The 21,462-nt window shown below is 49.9% G+C and overlaps 1 protein-coding gene across 7 annotated transcripts in view; it reads left to right on the forward strand.

Annotated features, from left to right (window-relative positions):
- EPS15L1 (epidermal growth factor receptor pathway substrate 15 like 1) overlaps positions 1-21,462 on the forward strand; it is a 90,349-nt gene that overhangs the window by 35,910 nt on the left and 32,977 nt on the right. For all 7 annotated transcript variants that reach the window (XR_002781973.1, XM_011366885.2, XM_011366884.2 and 4 more), the window contains exons 10-16: positions 4,288-4,445; positions 6,758-6,914; positions 7,171-7,256; positions 10,079-10,151; positions 15,355-15,516; positions 16,098-16,295; positions 17,056-17,220. Coding sequence is in view for 6 of the 7 variants with exons in the window: in XM_011366885.2 (XP_011365187.1) it covers positions 4,288-4,445; positions 6,758-6,914; positions 7,171-7,256; positions 10,079-10,151; positions 15,355-15,516; positions 16,098-16,295; positions 17,056-17,220 (999 nt within the window). In the remaining variant the exon portion in view is untranslated. The remainder of the gene's footprint in view (positions 1-4,287; positions 4,446-6,757; positions 6,915-7,170; positions 7,257-10,078; positions 10,152-15,354; positions 15,517-16,097; positions 16,296-17,055; positions 17,221-21,462) is intronic.

Genomic DNA, 21,462 nt, shown 5'->3' on the forward strand with positions numbered 1-21,462 from the left:
CTTTGGAAGCATAGCTCATTACAAGAAGTTTATTTTTACTCTGTTCAGCTTGGAAGCGTTCTCTAAAGGAGCAGTCTTCGTCTCGTCACTGCAGCCCTGATAGAGCTGCCCTCTGCCTGCCCTGGGCCTGGGCTTAACCACCGGAATGTGATTCTCTTTTGTGCTTACAGGCAATGCACTTGGTGTACCGAGCCCTCGAGAAGGAGCCTGTGCCCTCCGTCCTGCCCCCGTCCCTCATCCCACCTTCCAAGAGAAAGAAAGTGTTCCCAGGTGCTGTGCCAGTCCTGCCTGCCAGCCCCCCACCCAAAGACAGCCTTCGCTCCACGCCATCTCATGGCAGCGTCAGCAGTCTGAACAGCACGGGCAGTTTGTCTCCCAAGCACAGCATCAAGCAAACACAAGTATGGTGCCCTCTGTGTGCGTCACTGCTTCTCAGAGCAGCTGTTTTGTGTGTAGAGCCCCAGTGAGATGTTTCTTGGGAGCAAGTAATTTGTGACCCCAAAAAGGCAACATTTGTGATTAAAAATATTTGTGACAGGTATTATAGTCCATTTGGGCTGCTATAACAGAATACCATAGACTGACAGACATTTACTTCTCATTGTTTTGGAGGCTAGGAGTTCAAGATCAAGGTGCTGGTGGATTAGGCAACTGGTGAGGGCTTTCTGGTTCACAGGCAGCCCTCTTCTCACCGTGTGCTCTCATGGCAGAAGGGATAAGGGAGCTCTCTGGGGTCCCTTTTATAAAGGCACTAATCTCTTTCACCAGGGCTCTACCCTCATGACCTAATTACCTCCCAAAGGCCCCACCTAATACCATCACTTTGGGGTTAGGATTTCAACATATGAATTTGGGGGGACACATATATTCAGTCCATAGCAACAGAGATTCAGAATTAACTTTCTTGTTCACTTGCTCATAAATAACGACCCTTCCTCAGACACACCCAGTAAGTTTCCCACCTCCAGACAGGCTCTCTCCCATCTCTGCCCTTCCTGGCTTAGGCAGTCCCTCTGTTGGGAGGGGTGTCCCCAGATCTACTGTGGCACCTTGCTTCGTAAGCCCTCTGCTCATGGGGTACCTCATCAGGGGAGCCTGGTGTGATCACACCATTACCAGCACACCCCAGGCCCTCCCCATCCAGCCATTCTCCCTCTACTCCGAATTATTCTAGATTCTCACACCTGGCATGTTATGTAATCAATTATGTGTCATCCGTTTATGCACGCACGCATGTATACACCCTATGGCTTTAAGAGAGCAGAGTTAGTTCTTTTTTATAATCTCACCAACTAGGACAATCTCTGGTACTTTGATGCTCAGCAAATGTGTATTGAATGACCAGGCGAGTGAGAGGCTCTCCGCACGGTAGCATCTTATATATCAAAAGGCATTTCTTGTTCTAGCCAATGCAGCATCTTTATAAAAGCGCACCTTTGAGATTGTTTAAAACATGCAAGAATGTGAGTTACATCTGGAATCATGCTTTGCTTTCTGCCTCATTTGTGGTTTCAAAGGCAAAGCAGTGAATGTGACAAGGCCAGTTGGCACCACCACACAACTTTAGAATGTGATAAAAATGAAAAGGAGAAGTGCATAATAGACAGTGATTCCTCTTGCTCATGACATATTTGTAGGGTCAACCGTCTGACTGCGGAGACTCATAGAACACACATCACACCCTGGAGTATAAAAATGATCAGAGGGTCAGGTGGCTTGGTCATGAGGCTAACACAGTTCTCATCAGTGCTGTGGCCAGGCGGAAGGCATGGCCCACAGGCATTAACTTCTACTTGGTGAGCTTCACATGGCTGTCTGCTGAGAAGCCCAGTGTCTAGATGGCCCAGCCTGGGCACCTTCAGCAGCTCTCCAGCCATGCCCAGCATGTCCTGGAGGTCCTGGGGGGTGCCACAGTAACCATGCGATAGGCCCCTGCCCTCTGTAGGGAGGCAGACAATAAGTAAATCAGACAGCTATGAGGAAGCAGGACAGGACTTGTCCTGGAAGTGTCTGGGTGGGTAGCGGGGCATGCTCCTACAGATGGGGCCAGCTGGATGGCCACTGATGAGAGGATGTTGGTGTTATGAAGCCGTCAGAGGACTAGGCTGTGCCCGGGCTCTGAAGTGGGAGTGCTTGGTGTGTTCTAGAAACAGGGAGAAGCCTGGAGCAGAGTGAGCCTGGGGACAGAAAGCGGGGTGAGGCCAGTCATTTAGATCTGCACGAGCTTTTGTTTTTCAAGACAACCCAGCACCTCTTGAGTCCACAGAATTCTTGCCCAGAGTTCTTATTAAGTCCTTAGTAAGTAGGCTAGGTCTTATTAAGTCCTTAGTAAGTAGGCTAGGCTTCCTAACAAGGAAGCAAATGGGGCTGAAGTTGCTGATGCGCGCAGGTCAGCCAGCCTCATAACCCACTCCCTGGTGAGCTGGTGGCTCCAGATCCCAGGAGCGTGCTGCCAACCCCCCGACTAGACTGACTTTACCAGTGGCAGCTATCGGGGTCAGAGGTGGGAGTGGGAGAATGCATCCCTTTCATCATGCACAGGGGCAGCTGATGGAATCACAGACATTTCTGAGGACCCACAGTTGCCGTGCGCCCTCTCTCCCACTTCCCTCATGCCCAGGCCAGTAACGCCCTGTCAGGGGCCCCCCCTCTCAAGTTCCGCCTGATCTTGCCCTCATGGCCAGGTGTGGGGTGAAGCCCCTTCTAGCCACCAGGGTCTGTTCCCACTCATTGGTGGCCTATGGCTACTTTGCTGGCCTTAAACCCAGCCTGTTCTGCAAGACCCGGCTCCAAGAAGTTTGTCCCGTGTGGATGTATAGCCAAGCAGGCATTGGGATTTTGCTAACACACCCAATACCCTGGAGATCAGGCAGCAAGGTCATTCTGTTTGCACAGCAAATATTAGGACTCTTGTCCCAGAGTTGTAATTTCTTGGGACCCATGAGACATAGAAGGCATTCTTCTCAGCTTAGCCTGTCTGATCCGCTGTTACTTCTTCCTTTTGCATTTGAGGGTTTAGCTTGTTCTAGTCACTTAAGACAGCGGGCCTCTTCTTCATTAGAATTCTTGTTTCTACGTCTCCTCTAATCACGTTCTACAGCAGACCAGAGGCCGCTTGCAAAGGTCACATAATGTGACAAGTAAAACTCAGGTCGCTCTTGCTGCCAGAGCCCTTGCTGTTTGACTTTGGTTCATAGAGTCTGATAAGTTTTCTGATCAGTTCTTTGCTGTACTGTTATCTTACTCCCGAAACCCCGAACTGAAACAGTCTGGTAACATGAAGCCTTGGCTTCCCTACTCGCTGTCTGGTCTCCTGTTGCTCACGTCAGGATCCCGCTAGATTTGGATAACAAGGGAGACCTGTTTGGGAAAAGCAGCTGAGGAGAAACGTCTCCAGTAAAAGGGGCAGCGATGCTGTGGAACTTGTGTCATGAGAGCGCCAAAGGTCGGAAGTGATATATCTAGAATTAGCAATTACAAGGGCCTGTCCCTGAGTGCCCAAGGGGCCTTGAGGCCCCTGAATTAGGAGGTGCATGGGTCCTAGTGGACCCTTGGTGGCTTTTGCCCTTTTTAAGTAAACTTGAGCAAGTGGTGTGGGAGGCCAAGCCCCACAGCTGCCAAAGTCACATTGTGTTGGGCTCTTAACTCTGTCTGCTGTGTCCACAGCCTTCCTTGAGGGTGTGGGGTGCGCTCTTCAGAGGCTCCCTGTTGGTGCTGTGTGTACAACAATACCTCACCAGGGGACTACTGCGTCACAGGGAGTCGGGGCAGGGACAGAGAAGTACAGAAGTACAGAGTACAGAATCCTGGCACTGTGGGCATCGACACAGCCCTGGCAGCTACAGAGAAGCATTTGCAGACAAAAGATGGCAGATCAGGAAGGCTGGTGTTGGAGACGGACCTTCCATAATGGGCAGTCAGGAGGGTGCTGCCCAGCATGCCCGAAGCCCCTCCTGGAAGGTCACTGGCATGTCCCAGACAGTGGGGATGGAGGGGCTGTTGGCAGACAGACCTGCTGAGTCTGTACCTCCCTCTTTGCACAAGGGGAGCTGGGTGCTGTGCTGGGGAGCAAAGAGACGCAGGCTGGCTGTTGGGTGAGATCGACTGACTGAGTTGGCATTAACCTCTCTCAGCCTCAGTTTCCCTGATTACAGAGCAGAGATCCTGTCTGCCCTCTTGGCTCACAGAGTCCTGAGGAGGGTTTTCCGCATGTGAAAGCATTTGAATAGGGTATATTTGTAGGTGATGAAAAGCTTAAGGATTAACCGTTTCAAAAAACCCTTTCAGCCAACAGTGAATTGGGTGGTGCCAGTGGCAGACAAGATGCGCTTTGACGAGATCTTCCTGAAGACTGACCTGGACCTGGATGGCTATGTGAGTGGCCAGGAGGTGAAGGAGATCTTCATGCACTCTGGCCTCACCCAGAACCTTTTAGCACACATATGGTAAGGGTGGATGGACGCATGTCTACTCCTTGGTATTTGGGCCTTGCTCTGTGGATGCAATGGCTGTGGGGGCTCCAAGGGGCCTCATAGAGATGAGGCCGTGCTGTACAGCAGTCAATACCGGAGGGTGTGGCAGTCAGGGGCCTGAATGGTCAGGGTGCCAGCACAGCCGTGCATTGGCCTCCTTGTCTGCCCCTTCATTCTCGCCAGGCTGATGGGAGCTGAGCGAGGTCCCTATGTTCTGTGCATGCGAGTTCATTCTTCTCCAGCAGGAGGGTCTCCTGTTTTATCCCTCTAGAGAGCTCTGGAGCGGCCTGCTTGAATGGCTGGGACCAGTTCCTGCTGGTGGTTGTGCTGGTTCTAGCAGGAGGTTTAGCTTTTGCCACAGCCAGCGGGCCCTGCCCTCTCTGGGGGAGTACGCAGTAAGGGCCCCGAAGGCTCCAGCCAGGCTGCCCTGGGCAGTGGGGGTTCAGCCACCCGCCCTAGAGGCCCTGCCCTCTGCAGGCCAGTGACTTGGCTCCTGGGTGAAGGCATGCTCTCAGTGAGTCTCGGGTCTGTACCTCACCCCAACTTTCCTCTGGGGCCAGGCAGAGCAGTCTTCACATTACTGAGGTGGTTCCTTTTGTAACTGGCCAGCGGTGAAAGTCACTTCCTGGGCCTTAGGGGGTTTCACTTGGGAGTTACAAGGATAGAATTTTAATGTAATTCTGGAGAAGTGAGCCCTCCAAGTAGAGTAGTGAGTTAGTACGGTACTGAGTGACTTGGGAAAATAATCCTGAGCAGTAATCACAGACATTCACATTGTGAAGTGAGGCCCCGGCCCCAGAAAGTGGGCCATCCTGTCTGAAGGAGTACGGGATGCCCAGCATCAGTCACCAAACAGCTGGGGGAGGCCCAGTTGCGGTCCCTTTGGATCCAGGGCCCCCTTTTAGAAACCGATAAAATGCAGCCCCCTTTATCACCTGAAATGGACAAACATGGAATTCAGAGGTGGCGATGTGACACCCTGATCTTCACATAAAGGGACAGTTCAAGGAAGTAATTTATAAAATATTCCTCAACCTGTAAGTGGCATAATGACACTAAATTATGCAACGAAATCACAAATACACTTGGATTAAAGCAGGAACATAGGAGATTGCATACAGGGAGTGGAGGGCAAGGACAGATGGAATGAGTTCTAGAGTCACCACTAGGAAAGTGAAACAACAGTACAGATTTGTCAGCAGGTGGCAAAAGGGGACATAACTGAAGGAGAGAGAGCAGGGCAAAAGAGATTGCAGGGGAAAGATGGGGACTAGGCCTTTCCCTGAACAGCACCTGGCGCCCGGCCAGTCAGCGTGGTATCAGGACGAGCATGGACACTGACAGAGCACCTACATGTGGCCTCGGAGCCCCGGATGCTTGAGAGATAGGGAGCAGGGGAGGGGCTGGAGAGAAGAGGCAGCGGCCTGAGCTGCCGTGGTTTGGGTGTGTGGCAGGACCGGCTCTCGCAGGCAGACCTAGAAGTGTGACAATGACGAATATGTTTTTAAACCAGTCTTTACCAGCGACTTTTAGCAGATCTCCACGCTCCCTACGGCCCTGTTTACTGACAATGTTTTCAGGCCCGAGTCTGTTGAGCATTCCCAGCACTCCTTTACTGCGCATTAGAAAATGGTCTCGCTGTTTCTGCAGTGACTCTGCACAGTGGGAACAACTGTGTTGAGTGGGCAGTAAGCGAAGGGAAGACATTTGTCATAGACATGGAGGCTGAGTCTTTACCATGTGAGGCATTTCTTCCCATAGCAACAAGCTCCTGGTTCCCGAAGGTGTCACGGAACTTATGTGCTGGACACTAGAAGGCCACTCAGGCAGGGACATCTCGGCAGGGAGGGACTGTCCTGTGCAGTATGGCCATGCCTGGCTTTCCAGGCCCCATCCCCTCATGATGACATCCTAAAATGCTGCTGTCGTTTCTACTGAAAACCAGCGACCTGGGCTGTTCTCATGACCCAGGACCGTAGAAACTGGCCAAAGATCTGAGTGCACACGTAGCCTGCTTCTGTTCCCTGTGAGTGGCTGCTCTGTCCTAGACTGTCGTGTCCGCTACCTGCATGCCGATCAGGAGCCAGGAGGGAGCTCCCTCCCACCCTGACAGGGTGCTTGGGTTGGGGGCTGGGAGTGAGGTGTTCAGTAGAAAAGGCGTTGTGCTTCAGCCTGTTGTTTTTATGTTTTTAAAAGTGTGAGTTTCATGACTGGTACTTGTCACTCGGGCTGAATCCTCAATCTGTTGTCTGTGATGTGTAATTAGCGTCCCACATTTCTCCCAGGGCCCTGGCTGATACGAGGCAAACGGGGAAGTTAAGCAAAGACCAATTCGCGTTAGCTATGTATTTCATTCAGCAGAAGGTCAGTAAAGGCATCGACCCCCCTCAAGTCCTCTCGCCGGACATGGTCCCACCCTCAGAGAGAGGCACCCCCATCCCGGTGAGTAAGCCACTGGCGCATGCCTGTCTTGTTTGTGTTGCTTCCACAGCCGGCCACCAGGTGGCGTTGGCATCCCATGTGAGCCTTCCCCAGGGGCCCCGGTTGTGTCTGGTTGGTTGTGTCTGGATGCCCAGAGAGTTCCCAGGGTTGGTGGGGAGAGAGATGATTTTATTCTTCATTCTAAGGTCTGCTAGTCCCTGCCGTGTAGTGAGGTCAGTGTGGTAATATTTTGTTCTGTGTCTGAATTTGGTTGCAGGACAGCTCAGGTTCTCTTGGATCGGGGGAGTTCACTGGTGTGAAGGAACTCGACGATATCAGTCAAGAGATTGCCCAGCTACAAAGGTATATGAGAGCAGCTCCTTCCCCTCAGATTCTGAATCTCACACTAACCCTACCCCGGGTCGCTGTTGGAAGTAATCAGAGGCTTTGGAAACACCAAGAAAGTTGACTGTCACAAGTGTGGTTAGGAAAAGACAAGAAATATGTATTCTACTGAGTTCCTGAAGTGGCTTAATGAACTTGAGTAGATAAGATTTTTAGTTGGGGCCAGTGTGGGTTGTGGGGTCTCAAGCAGGTGTTCACCAGGCAGCACCAGCACCCGCCTTCCCCAAAGGCCTTGTTATCTCTGACACATAAAGCAGCTGAGTCTCAGCTGGTGCATTAATGGCTTAGGAACCAACAGCTAAACTGTTAGAGGGGCCTCACATCCAGGTCCCTAGCTCTTTCTGTGCACACTGCTTCAGTTTCCCCACGTATGAACAGGGCTTTGGACAGGGTGTCTGTACTCTTGGAATCAGATATGTCCACTTCCTGTGTGGGCCTGTGATCCTCTCCAGAGCAGCATCCCCTTTCTAGTTAGTGCTGAGAGAAGGCACACTTTCCTTATTTCGGGGCATCGAGCAGAAGGGCCAGAGGTGCTTTGCCCTCCATGGGAAAGAGCGCTTACTTGCCCAAAAATAAAAATGGCAGTGCTTTGCTATTGTGGGTTGGATTCCTAGAGCTCACAGCTGGGGACACTTCAGCAGCGGGTGAAGCAGAGGCAGATCAGATGTCGGGTGGGATCGGTTAGGTGAATCACAAAGCCTCGGCAGCCAAACTCTCTGCTTCACACTCAGCCCAGAGGGTGGTTTCCGTTCCTTCACTGGCTCCAGTGCCCATGTCTTTCAAACCAGAGGTTATGGACCACCTGGCAAGGCTGAGATGGCCTCTGAAGACGGAGACCAGTGTCTTAGAGCCTGGGCCGATTGTTAATCAGGACTGCAGAGGGGAGGGGCTATAATGCAAGGGTTGGGTCTCAGCAAGGGCACCTGTGTCCAAGTCAGGCCAGGGAAGCCTCGGCAGATGTGCAGCCTTTGGCAGCTGGGAGTGTTTCCCCTGTGAGGGTGAGAAGCAGGTGTGTACAGAGCATCTGTCTGCAGGAGGCCGGGCCTGGAGCAGCCCCCAGCTGGCAACTCTGAGAGGGACCCAGCAGCCTGTTACTGATGGGGACATGGCGACACATGCCTTTCCCCCATGCAGTGTGATCCAGTCATAATGGGTTGTGTCTAAAGAGGACACTGTTTTATTAGGTAGTTTCATCTTTGGCAGAATGTCCCAAAGAAAGCCTTCTTGTTTTGCAAGTGCTGGATTCTGGTGGAGGAGGCAGGTGTACTGGCTTGTGATGTTCCTGCTGCTAGGCAGCCCTTTTGGGCACAGGAGGAGTGTCTCACTGCATTTGGCTGCTATATATAACACACTGTCATAGATTGGGGAGCTTCCCGCCAGACATTTACTTCTCACAGTTCTGGAGGCTGGAAGTCTAAGATCAAGGCACCAGCAGATTTGATGTCTGGCGAAGTTGCTTCCTGGTTCATGGACAGCTGTCTTCTCACTGTGTCCTCACATGGGGAAGGGGTCTGGGAGCTCTCTGGCATCTTTTTTTATAAGGGCACTAGTCCCATTCTTGAGGGCTCTACCCTCATGACCTAATCACCTCTCAAAGGCTCTACCTCCTAATACCATCACTCTGGGGTTTAGAGTTCAACATATGAGTTTGGGGCGGGACACCGTCCATAAGGAGGAGAGCAATGCTGGTTGCTGTGGGGTGGAGCTGTGTGCAGCTGAGGAGATGGGCAGGGCCCCACCGAACGTCTGGTGCGTACAGCGCCAACCACGGCCTCTCGCAAGGGGTAAAATAGGGGAGCCCCTGGGGCCAGAGACCCTCACTGCCACTTCTTGCTGCCAGCCCTCTGGACCCTCCCACCCCACTTTGCATCACTCCAAACTTCTCACCATGGCTCCCCCAGCTGAGTTTTGGCTTCCTGTTCCTGTTGTCTAGAACGTTCTTCCACATCTCCCATCATAAGCCACCTCCCCAGAGAGCCCTTCTCTTTCTTTATCCTGTTGGATTTCCTTTTGTGGCCCTTAGGTTATATTTGTTTGTGCATTGAGTTGTCACCTGTCTCCTCCACTGGCCTCTGAACTCCATGATAGTAGGGGCCTCTTGTGTGTCCTCAGAGCAGCAGATGCTCACCATTCAGTGAGTGAGTGAGCGTAGGACTCGGAGAGTGTTAACTTATTTTTGCTGCATAACAAATTACCACAAATGTAGCAGCTTAAAACATCACTCATTTATTAGCTCTGTAGACCAGAAGTCCGGGAGGGCTCGTCTGAGCTCCCTGCTTAGGCTGAGGTGAAGGCGTTGGCTGAACCACAGGTGTGTGTGGCGGGGTGGGGGTGGGGGGTGGAATCTGAATCCAGTTCCTCGCAGCTGTGGGTCTGCAGTCTCCTTTTTCATTGGGTGTGGCCAGGGGCTCATTTGCTCCGAGAGGCCATCTCGTGCCCCTTCCTTCGTGGCCCCTTAGTCTTTAAAGTCCTTCCCACCACAGGCATCACTTTGACTCCCTCTTTGAAAATGCTCTGCTTTGGAGAGCTCGCATGGCCACATTGGGAGCAATGCCTCATCACATACATACGTTCCTCCCACGCTCCCAGGGGAGGGAGTCACGTAGGGTGAATGGCTCCTAGGGTTGTTCCTAGACTGCCACCCCCAGCAAGAGGGATCAGCTGGGGTGGGTTTCCATTGGGATGGCTGGAATCGGGTGTTGAGAAGTCAGGTGGAAAGTGCACTGTGGTGACAGTTGACTTATTCACTGTGCTTTCATGAAATATCTTTAAACATTCAGGGAGAAATACTCGCTGGAACAAGACATTAGGGAAAAGGAAGAGGCCATCAGACAGAAAACAAATGAGGTGCAGGTAAGCACGGTGCTCCTTCTGGTCAGGTCGACCTGTATCAGTTGCAGTTCAGGGAGTTCACATTGGTGGCGGGACGTCAGTGGTGGCAGGATGTCAGCGGTGGTGGGACAGGACAAGGGAAGGTAGCCCCACACTCATTAGAGATGAGCTCTGTGGAGGTTTCAAGCAAATTTTGTTAAGTTCTCTATAGTCATAGGGGATTTCTTTCTTCATTGAGATATATAATTCCCACAGTGTAAAATTCACTCATTTGGAGTGTACAATTCAGTGATTTTTAGCATATGTGTTACTTAATCATCGCCTCTAGTTCCAGAATATTTCTATCACCCTAAAAAGAAACCTCATAACCATTAGCCATCACTCTGCATCCCTCTGGCCCTGATAGCCACCACTCTGCTTTCTGTCTCTGGATTTGCCTCTTCTGCACATTTCATATAAATGGGATCATATAACATGTGGCCTTTGGTGTCTGGCTTCTTTCACTCAGCCTGAGTTTTCGAGGATCAGACAGTGGCCTCTAACCTGTCCTCAGGACAGTCCCGTTTGGAGTGTTTCCTAGCAGGTGGTGGTGATGGCAGAGCCTAGAAAGGTCTAAATGCCTGGGCTCAGACCTGGCTCTCCTTAGCAGCTGTGTGACCATGGGCAAGTTATTTAATAATGACATTGGTAATGAGTGTTCTGCTTTCCTGGATTGTGGGGTTGGGTCATGGGGTCTGATACCTGCTCAGCACTCACTTGGGGCCAATGAGCGGAGGAGAGACTGCACTAGGAGCAAAATGGTCATCACCTGGGAGCTACATCCTTGAAGAGACGTAGGTTCCTGTGATATCTCAGGTGTGAATGGATAGAGGGGGGCCGTCTCTGGGAAGGGACTCGAGTTGGCTGTGGGGCTCTGAGAGTGAGGCTGAGCTGGGATTGGTGGGCTCTGCTTTGGGGGCCTTTAGTGCTCAGAGCGGGGGGATCAGTGCATGCGCTGCTCTGCACAGAGCCGAGAGCAGCGTCTGGCCTCAGTGTGTGCCGTGTGAGAGACTGGTTCTTTCTGGGCCACCTCTTAGTGCGGGAGGCCAAACTGGGCCAGGCAAAGTCACGGCTGACTCAGTTGGACTCATGGAGTAGTGGGCAGCCCTCCTCCCTGTCCCCTGCACTTACAAGGGGCTGGAGGACTCTGAGACATGGGGTGGGTGGCACTCAATGCCTGCTCGCCAACCTGCAGGAAATATCCTCTGTCGTAGCTGTGGTCTGCAGGTGGTGGGGTAGGTGTGCCCACCCAGCTGCAGGTCATCGGTTCATACCACGCTATGTCCAGACCCTTCTTTATTGGTTTCGCACTCACTCTGCACATTGGCAGTGAGAATTGGACCTTCAGTGGTCTCCTGCAGTGTTCTGGATCAAATAGCAGGGACTGGCCTGCTTCTCATATTCAGTGCTTTTTGCTCAAATGAGCTGCTTCAGTTATAAAACCACCTAACAGACAAAGGGACTATATTTTTTCTGAATGTTTATACGTTCATCCAATCATTCTCACCTAGCCCTCTGATTTCCCTCTGTGTCCTAGAACTGACACCAGACACGGCCCCCATTGCTGCATCGCCTCACCTTCCATCTTTTCATTCCAGGGTATGGCGGAGTTGGCCTCATCTTCCCTCATGTCTCAGCCCAGCCCAGCCACGGGGATGCCTGGGCGGTTCTCCCTTGCCACTGTGTTGCTTGGGCCAGTTCTGCTTTTCATTCTGATTACTGAGGATGATGTCATGTCATTTAACTCCCAAGGAAACCAGTCACCAGGTTTCTGGCACCTGCTCCCAGGTGATTCTGAGAAAGCCATTGGGCTTTGCAGAGACTGCCTCTGAAGTCCCTTCTAGTCTGCAGCAGGCACGGCAAGGCCACCCAGAGCCCCAGCTAGTGGGCTCTGACAGCATGCCCCTGTTGCCTTTGCGACATGGGGGTACATGTGCACCCTGATAGACTCCCACAGCTGGGAGGAAGCCCAGTGCCAGCCAACCCATCCCTGTTTTGTGGAGGCCTCATTTGTAAGCCAGCTGGGGTGGGGCTCTGCTTCCGTATTTGATGGCAGCATCTCGGTCAGGGACAGAACACAATCTGTTTTTTAAAGTTCCCTTATGAAAACAGGTTTGGCTTTGGTTCCTGCTGCCTTTTACCGGGTAGGCCAGGCCAGGAGAGCACATGCCACACCTGCTGGTACAGCTTCGGGTCAGGGCCCTGTATGTATTATATGATACATAATAATGTATCATATGACATTATTAGGTCATATGATAACTCCGTTTAAACTTTTGAAGGCCCACCAGACTGTTTTCCAAAGCGGCTGCACCATTTTACATTTCCATCACTAATGCATAGGGATTCTAGTTTCTCCACATCTTTGCCAACACTTACTTCCCATTTTTTATTACAGGCTTCCTGTTGGTTTTGGAGTGGTATCTCAATGCCCTGAATACTTTCTCTAATGATGCTGAGCATCTTTTCATGTGCTTATTGGTCATTCATATATGACCAATAAGTAAAGCTATTGAGATATTTCTTTTGAGAAAAGCCAATTTAAGATACATTTTTAAACTGGGTATTTTTTTATAGCTGAGCTGTTAGAGCTATTCATGTTTTTAGATAGAAGTCCTCTACCAGATATATGAATTGCAAATATTGTGTCCCATCTATGGGTTGTCTTTTCACTTTCTTGATAGTGTCTTGAAGCACAAAAGTTTTAAATTTTGGTGAAGCCCAATTTATCGGTTCCTCTTTTTTGCTCTTTTGGCGTCATATCTAAGAACCCATTGCCAAGTCCAAGGTCGCTAAGATTTATCCCACGTTTTCTTCTAAGAATTTTATAGTTTTAGCTCTTATATTCAGGTCATTGATTTATTTTGAGTTAATTTTTGTATATGATGTGAGGTAAAGATCCAACTTCATTCTTTTGCTTGTGGAGATCCAGCTGTTCCAGCACTGTTGAAGAAACTATTCTTTCTCCTACTGAATGGTTTTGGCACACTTCAGTTGGCTGTAGATGTATGGGCTTATTTCTAGACTCTCAGTTCTAGCCTATTGATCTGTATGTCTCTCCTTATGCTAGTACCACACTGTCTTGATGACTGTAGCTTTGTAGTAAGTTTTGAAATCGAAAAGTATGAGTCTGTCAACTTTGTTCTTCTTTTTCAAGATTGTGTTGGCTAGTCTGGATCCCTTGAATTTCCTTATGAATTTTGGAATCCACGTGTCAGTTTCTACAGAGAAGCCAGTTGGGGTTCTGATGGGGGTTGAGTTGAGTCTGTGGGTCATCTGGGTGATATTTGTCCTCTCTCTGCCTCAGACACACTGATCCCAGAGCCCTTCCTAACCATGAGCTAGTGGGTCTTTGTCCCAGCTGAGCTCTTTGATAGCTCCTTCTCCTTTACACAATGAGGCCAATTCCCTGATGGCCCAGGCGGTTGGCTACCTGATGGCCCAGGCTGCCATACTGGGCCTGACTCATCTCCCTCCTTCACCTCTTCCTCCCCCATAACCTGTTCTTCCCTCAGATATGACAAACCCAAATCTCAGACTCTCCACCACCAGCCCCCTTTCAAACATTCTGTGTTATCTCCCAAACTTATCAGACTTGAGAGCTGCTCCTTGACTTAAAGATTAGGGGCAGGGAGATGGGAGCAGAGAACCCAGCTCCCCACAGTAGCTCAGATGCATTTCAGCCATTGAGAGAAGAGAGAGCCAGGGTGTTCTTGTCCTCTAAGCAGGGAGAGGTAGACCCATGCCTCCTTCAGGTTTTCGCCTGGAAAGGCACCAATCATCCTGAGGATCAGCCCACACCCATCCTCCCTCAACACCCATCCTCCCTCATCCCACTAGGGACTCAAATCCACCCCTTCTTTGGTGCCACGGCCGCCACCTTGCCCACGCTACATCGCCTCTTCCTGCGCCCAGCCTGAACACCCTTCTCACCATCTTGGCTCTCTCTATCAGCCCACTCTCCTCTGCCATCCAGATCAGCTTTAGTTATCTTACAGATAGGTAAGGTATTCCATAAGACATTTGCCTAGTTGAAAATCAAAAACAATAAGCCTCCCGCCCTCCTATTGGCCTCCAGAGGTATAGTTGATTAGCTCCCAAGAAGCCTTCCAGAAAGGTCATGTGCATATTATTAAGGAGACATCTGTGTATATTCTCTCCTTCCATTTGCGTGAATGCCAGGGTGCAACACCCAAGTGTGCTCTGCAACACGCCTTGTTCATTTCACATTGTAACTTGGAGCTCAAGGTGCAGCATCCCTGGTCCCTTGAGTGGTCTGTACTGTAAGTCATCAGCCAGCCTCACCTGGTAGAACTGACGATTTTGCTGCCCCAGATGTTGCATGTTTTCACATGCTTCACACACCTCTAGGATGCTTTCCCTAGAAGAAGAATAATTGGAGCCTAGATTCCTGCACTGGCCATCTATATAGATATGGCCAACTTGGAGGAGTTTTAGCAATGGAGAATCAGCAGTTCCCACTCCCACACTTGAATGACCTGCCAAGACTTTCCACTGCAGAATGGAGTGCAGCCTCTGCCACCCTCACCCCACTTCCGTTTGCTTCAGCTTGAGTAGAACACCTGCTCCTGCTCTGCTAGGCTCCCTGCGGCCCCATCACAAGGCCTGTCTGGTGGGTCTTTGAATTTACTTGAGACTGGTGAACACAGGGCACATCTGAGATGACCTGGTCACATTCCTGCCCCTTTCTCTGGCTGCTGCCTGCTCGGCCTTTTGGTCTATCCTAAATGGTACTTCCACGGGGGTCCTCTCCACCTGTGCAGCATCAGTTTTGTCTCCCCATTCCCCCCCCCCCCCCCCGCCCCATGACTCTGACAGCACCCATGCTATTTCTTTGTGCCCTTTGTCCCAGTTCATTTGTGCTCAGGTGACCCTTCTCCCCTGCCCACCCCAGTCACACAGGTCATTGGAGAGCTTTTCTTGCCAGGGGCCCAGCCCCTCTCCTGGCACCTGGTCTCTCTTAGGCTATTGGTAAATATTTACTGAGGGGCTTCATTGGAGATTGAGCCAGGCCACCCCGCCAAGCTGCATGCGTTCACAGTCGGTGTGCGCAGATGCCATCCTGAGCATAGACATCCAAGGGCTCCAGCCCAGGCTGTAACCTGTTATCTCAGCATGGCCTGCTTTCACCAGTCTCAAGTAAATTCACACAACCCTTCCCTAGGAATTACAAAATGACTTAGACCGGGAAACAAGCAGTTTACAAGAGCTGGAAGCTCAGAAACAGGATGCCCAGGACCGCCTGGACGAAATGGACCAGCAGAAGGCCAAGCTCAGAGACATGCTGAGTGATGTCAGGCAGAAGTGTCAGGACGAGACTCAGATGGTAAGTCCTGCCCATGCCCAGCGGGGGGAGGGAGCTTCCCGAGGGTTTCTCTGAGCTCACAATGACCTTGAAACTTACTGTTTTAATAGAGTAGTTGGATGTATCATTTGGAAAAGTATCCACGCATTTGGGACCTGACCTTAGTCTCACCCACCAAGTCATATAATTGAATGGCCTCAGTCCCCAAGAACCCGTGTGTGTGGACACCCGATCCTGGCCCATGCCCCACAGTGTGGGCATCCAGGACGCCTCTCCCTCCTTTGCTGTCTTCACTGCTCATCACAAACCAGGGAGGCTGCAGCCTCAGCAGATTGTAAAACCCTCTGCGGCCTGGTATGGGGGCGTTCAGCCCCTGGGGACAGACAGGTTGCCTCTGTTTGTCCCAACTTGAGTTCCTCCTTATCCCAAAGCAACTTTGTGTCAGTCACATGGGGTGAGCATGTCTGCCTTATTGTTTCCGTCTTTTTCTGGGTAGAGAGGGCCCCCGTGAGGAAGCCAGGCATGCGGCCTCCCTGGGTTAACTCATACGAGGATCGTGAATTAAGTATTCTCTCTCAGAGCCCTGTCTCATCTCGATTCAGATTTCCTCATTGAAAACCCAGATCCAGTCGCAGGAGTCCGACCTGAAGTCCCAGGAGGATGACCTAAACCGGGCCAAATCGGAGCTAAATCGGCTACAGCAGGAAGAGACCCAGCTGGAGCAGAGCATTCAGGCCGGGAAAGTTCAACTGGAAACCATCATCAAGTCCCTGAAGTCCACACAAGATGAAATCAACCAGGTATCTCCTTGGGAGTGGGCCCTGCTGAGGCCAGCTGTCTTCTGCCAAGGCGGGTAGCTGCCGTGAGCTGTCGTATTGGTCTGTGTGACTGGTGGGGCTGAGTGTCTGTCCTGAGGCCCCTTGTTCCCATCCACTTCACTTGCTTTAGGTTCTTTTCTCGGTAATAATAATAATAATAGATGATAATAACAATGGTCCACTTTGCCAGACAATGCAAGGATGTCTGACCCATCATTTCTAATGGTCCACTCTTTTGGAGAAGAGAAAACAGAGGTTAGGTCACCAGCCTGTGGTCACACAGTGTTTACAAGACATTTAAAGTGCACGCTCTGGTCTGACTTCATAGATTGTCTTCTTCCTCTCCCCAGCCTCCCATGCCTTCTCCAGGACAAGGAGGAGCAAATGGGGTAATAAAAACCCCATAAAAGAGAATGTCGAATATCACTTTGAACAGATTATGAATCTGGGTTTTGTCTCATTTCAGCTTGTTTAGAATCGACTAATGTTTGTTTGAATGTGTGCCTCTCTCAGAGGCCGGGGATACAAAGAGGCCTCCTGGGGCTGTGAGAAGGTCCTTGTTTTGGATTTGTGAGCAGTCTCATGTCTCATAAACATGGTGACAGGGGTCATCTACTCCTTAGATGGGTAATTCAGTTATCCACATGAATTGCTCGGGGTTGGATGGTAGGGAAAAAGAATATCTGGCTTGAGACTTTTCCCCTAAACTCCACTCAATGTCGATGATGTCTTCATTGTGCAGGCAAGAAGCAAGCTTGCCCGGCTGCACGAAAGCCAGCAGGAGGCCCACAGGAGCCTGGAGCAGTACGACGAGGCTCTCGATGGGACCCACGGCGCCAGCCTGACCAACTTGGCTGACCTGAGCGAGGGCGTCTCCCTGACAGAGAGGGGCGGTTTTGGAGCCATGGTAAAGGTTGAATAAATGTATTCCAGTCCTGGGATTAGGTCCCACGCTGGGATCTGAGAATGCCCCGTCTACTTGGTCCAGCACTTGCCAGCCTCGTTCTATCCAAGTGCAGGGTGTTTCTCATTTTCACTTCTGCTTTAAGAGTCCCCACCAGCCCTGCAGACCAGAGTATGTGGCCATGCTCCATCACGGCATCTGGGATAAAGCCCAGATAGGCCTGAATCCTTTGTTAGACCACTCTTTAAAGATCTCCATCTTCATGGGCCAGCCACCCGAATGTGGAAGGCTTCTCAAACTTAACCAAACTTGGATCAGTCTCACGCATTGTGAAACCCACATCCTACTAATTGAGGGGTGGGGGAAGGATGTATGTATGTCTGTGTTTCCGTAAGAAGCACCTTGAAAATCAAACGTATTGATAAAGATCAAGAAAATGACAGCCCTACTGGGACTTTGCTGTCTCACCTATGAATTGGCTTCTGTCCTGAAATTTTGGTTACATTTGAAACCTCAGCACTTTCGTTCAAACCTCATAACCCTGGGGGCCCTGATTAAGGCCTGAGGGACTCTTGGCCTTTTAGGTTGCTGTGGGCTCTCTGGCTGCTGGCGTCCAACAGGTGTTACTTTTTTTCTCAGGTTGTCACACCCCACTGTTCCCACCAGAGTCTGCTCTTGTAGTCCTGAGCCCCGTGTGCTATTTCCAATTTAGTCTGGCTGAGGAGAATGTCTCTGTGCTCTTGAGGGCGCTGGTGGGACGCGGTTGGTCTCGATGGATTTGCTGTGCTTCTGTCCCAAAGCCTTTAGCAGCTCACCCTGCATTGCGCCTCTCTTTAAGTCTCCCCCTCTGTGCCCTCCTTCTGCTCCTGGCCCTGTTTGCTTCCTGGATTCCTTTCCTCCCTGTAATAATACAGTCTCTCTCTCTCACTTGTAAGACTCGGCTCTTTATGTTTATTCCTTGACATGTTTCTTTTCTCAGTAGCCAAGTACTCTCCCAGGAATTTATGGGGAAGGTTAGACTCCTTACCCACACTGCCGGTGTTGTTCTCATCTCCCTTCTGTCTCTGGCCGTCACTGTCTCCGTCTGCCATTCCCATCCCCCATTCTTGTGGAATCGTAAATGGGTAACCCTTCCCTATCTGCTCTTGGCTCCATTGTCAGCTTGAATATATATAGACTGCAAACATCCATTCTTCATGAACTGTGTGGGGCAAAATTTCCCACTTGGTGTCTGGCTCTCAGCGTGTGTGTTTGTCAGCTTTGCTGCTCTGTTCTTACTTTCTTCTTCTGTCACTGGTCCTATTGCATGGCTTTTGGCTTGTCTGGTTCTGTCCTAGTTCAGGGAATACCTTACTCTTAAACCCTTTGGCAGGTGTTGATAAGATTGATTTCCTTGGATAAAAGTTGGCAGTGAAGTGGCAGTTTACAAGTGGGCAGTGATTTCTTTTTTCCTCTACAGATTTTTTACTTTTATTTTTATTCATCTTCTAAGAGGGGTAATGTTTACATGATAGTCAATTCATCTTGGAATGTTGACGTCAGATATGTTCCATAGAAACTTATAACTGGTGTCTGAAAGAAAAACTATATTTATCTTGTACAAATACAGTTTTTAAAGCATTTTTTTTGGTTTGTTTCCATTTCTTAATAAACAGTTCAAAGAAGCCTTTTTATTTACTTCTGAACATTTCAGGACTGCTCCAGAGGAGAGAGAGGCCTTAGTTCTCTTTGACGGCGGGGGTGAAAGTGAGGGATTTAGTCCCTTGAGAGTAATGTAACGAAAGAACTTTCTAAGCCTGGGGACTTCTAAAGTTACTAAGTTTAGTGTTAAGCTCACACCATGTTACTTTGTCCAAGAGATACAAGATTTTAAGGTCACGTTTCTGTCTCTCATTGGATGATGAGTATACTGGCCTCTTGCCCTTGTCAGTACTTAACCAACCTGTCTAGCAGAGAGTAATAGGTCATCCCAGACTTTAGCCTTGCTGCAAACTCATCCTGAAAGCCTGGTTTGTCTGAACATCCAGCCCAGTAGCATGCGGTAGCTAGTGTTATTGATGCTCCAGAGCTGATTATTAAATAGGAATTTGTAAGCTGGTTGTTCAATCTTTGGTAACTTGAAATCGGCCACAGTGTGAGTATTTACACCACAGGAATTGGCAGAGACTGCCCATCAGGACCTTTTTCCAGAGAGCTGGTTCGCCAGCATCCCACTGCCCAGCCCCCATTTAAAGAGAAGGAATGTCACAGAAACCACTTTGATGTCCTTTCACAGCTGTCGTGTCTGTTTCCTACGAAGCACAGAACTTGAGATGGTGTCTGAACTTGTTGTCGAAGGTATTTCACCTCAGCCGAGGGACGTAGTCCTCACCTGTGCTAGTCTGCTGCACTCGCATCTCCCGAGTTAGCAGATGGCTCGGTTCGAATTGGTCGGTGATCAGTGGATGGGGAGGTTATGACACTTCTGTACCAGGGGAAATCTGGTTTTCTGCTCTGAATCTGAAATGGAATCCAAACCCCCAGTGGTTACTGTAACCACATGAATCCTGCCGGGGTCTTCTGAGGCTTCTCCTTTGAAGGGGAGGGAGCGATAGCTGCCTTGAGCGCATAATTGCTCCTGAGAGAGACATTGCAGACCCGTCTTTCAATTTAGGGAGCTCAACGACCGGAGCCTCCAGAATCAATTTCTTCTCTGTCGTTCTCCACTGATATTTGGCAGTCTTCCGAGCAACAATGGAAAACATTTAAAAAATCAAACCAAAACAAAGAAACCCAACCAACTTGTAAATCAATACTAATTAAAAAATGAAATAGAAGCTTCTGTTCTGAGGCCATGCCGTCTTTCTTAACGCCCTGCTTCATCCAGGTTGCCATCATTCTCGATCCTTCTGGAGCAGAGACCTTGCCCCGTGGTGCAGCTGGAGAGGCTCGTTTCCCCTCCAGCCACCCAGCTTCCTTAGATTAGGACTTCCATCATATTTTCTGTGTCCAAGAGCCCCACTGGGTGCTCCTTGGGTACCCATCCTGTGGTCATTAGCACCACAGCATCCTTACAGAACTGGCTCTGCCGCCAGACATGGCGCTCGCAGACCTCTGTACTTACTTGCCTAAGAACCCGGCGTGGCTCCCCACCTTGGGAAGCCCTGTGGCTGGAGGCTCCAGATAACCTTTCTCAGGTAAGAAAAGCTCTCCGTAGTCGTCAGAGGCTGGGCTGTTGGTTCGCACTTCCAAAGCTCACAACTTCCTATGAGCCTGGTGCCGCTGAGACCCGTTCCGCTGCCCCACTCCCCCACCCCCACCAGGTGGACTGGCCCACGTGGTAGGGGCCTTGTCAGGAATCTTCCTTTAGCACTTTTGATGTCATTGCCCCATAACCACTGTTCGTATTTTGATGGAAGCCCAGCTCTTTTATTAATTGGTTTTGGTCGGTTAGAATAATGGATCCATGTGCCAGCTCCACAGATGCCCACATGTTCTCCAGAGTCAGGGAGGAGGACGTCTTGCTTTTTAATATCACAGTGAAACCTTCATGTTTTCATCAAGGATGTATCTTTATTAACCACAATACACTCAGTATTTCTAAACCAATTTCTAAACCACTGTTCCCATGTATATTGCAAATCTCCCTTTTCAGGCCATTTTCCACTGTAAAAGTGAGCTCTTAAAGCAAATTTTTTTTTCCTTCTGATTTAAATATGCTTGTTTGTTTCTAGAAATAAGTACTTTTTTAAAAAAATGCAAAGCATTGTATGCTCTAGTAGTTCTAACTGCATAAGCACTCACTTCCTCCCAGGATGTAAATAGCCAGCATGTTTCTTGGTGTGGAAACAGCATTTTTTAAAAAATGCCCACATACTCTCTGAGAAAAAGATGACCAAGGGAGATCACACCTTTGAAGAGTCCCGTGCTGCAGTTTGTGGCTTGTTACATTTTTTTTTTGACATTTCCAAAAATATGGCTTTTTTCTGACTCAATTTAAAAAAATTGTAATTGTGGTAAAATACACATAACTTGAAATTTACCATCTTAACTATCTTTAAGTGCACAGTTCAGTGGCATTAAGCACTTTCACATTGTTGTGCAGCCATCACCATCATCTATCTCCAGAACTTTCCATCTTCCCAGACTGAAACTCTGTCCTCATGATATACTAACCCCCCATCCCCTCCCCCAGCCCCTGGCACCCACTATCTACTTTCTGTCTCTATAAATCTGACTATCCTAGTGACCTCATATAAGTGGAAT

The sequence above is a fragment of the Pteropus vampyrus genome, unplaced genomic scaffold (genome assembly GCF_000151845.1).
Source record: "Pteropus vampyrus isolate Shadow unplaced genomic scaffold, Pvam_2.0 Scaffold126, whole genome shotgun sequence".
Taxonomy (NCBI): domain Eukaryota; kingdom Metazoa; phylum Chordata; class Mammalia; order Chiroptera; family Pteropodidae; genus Pteropus; species Pteropus vampyrus.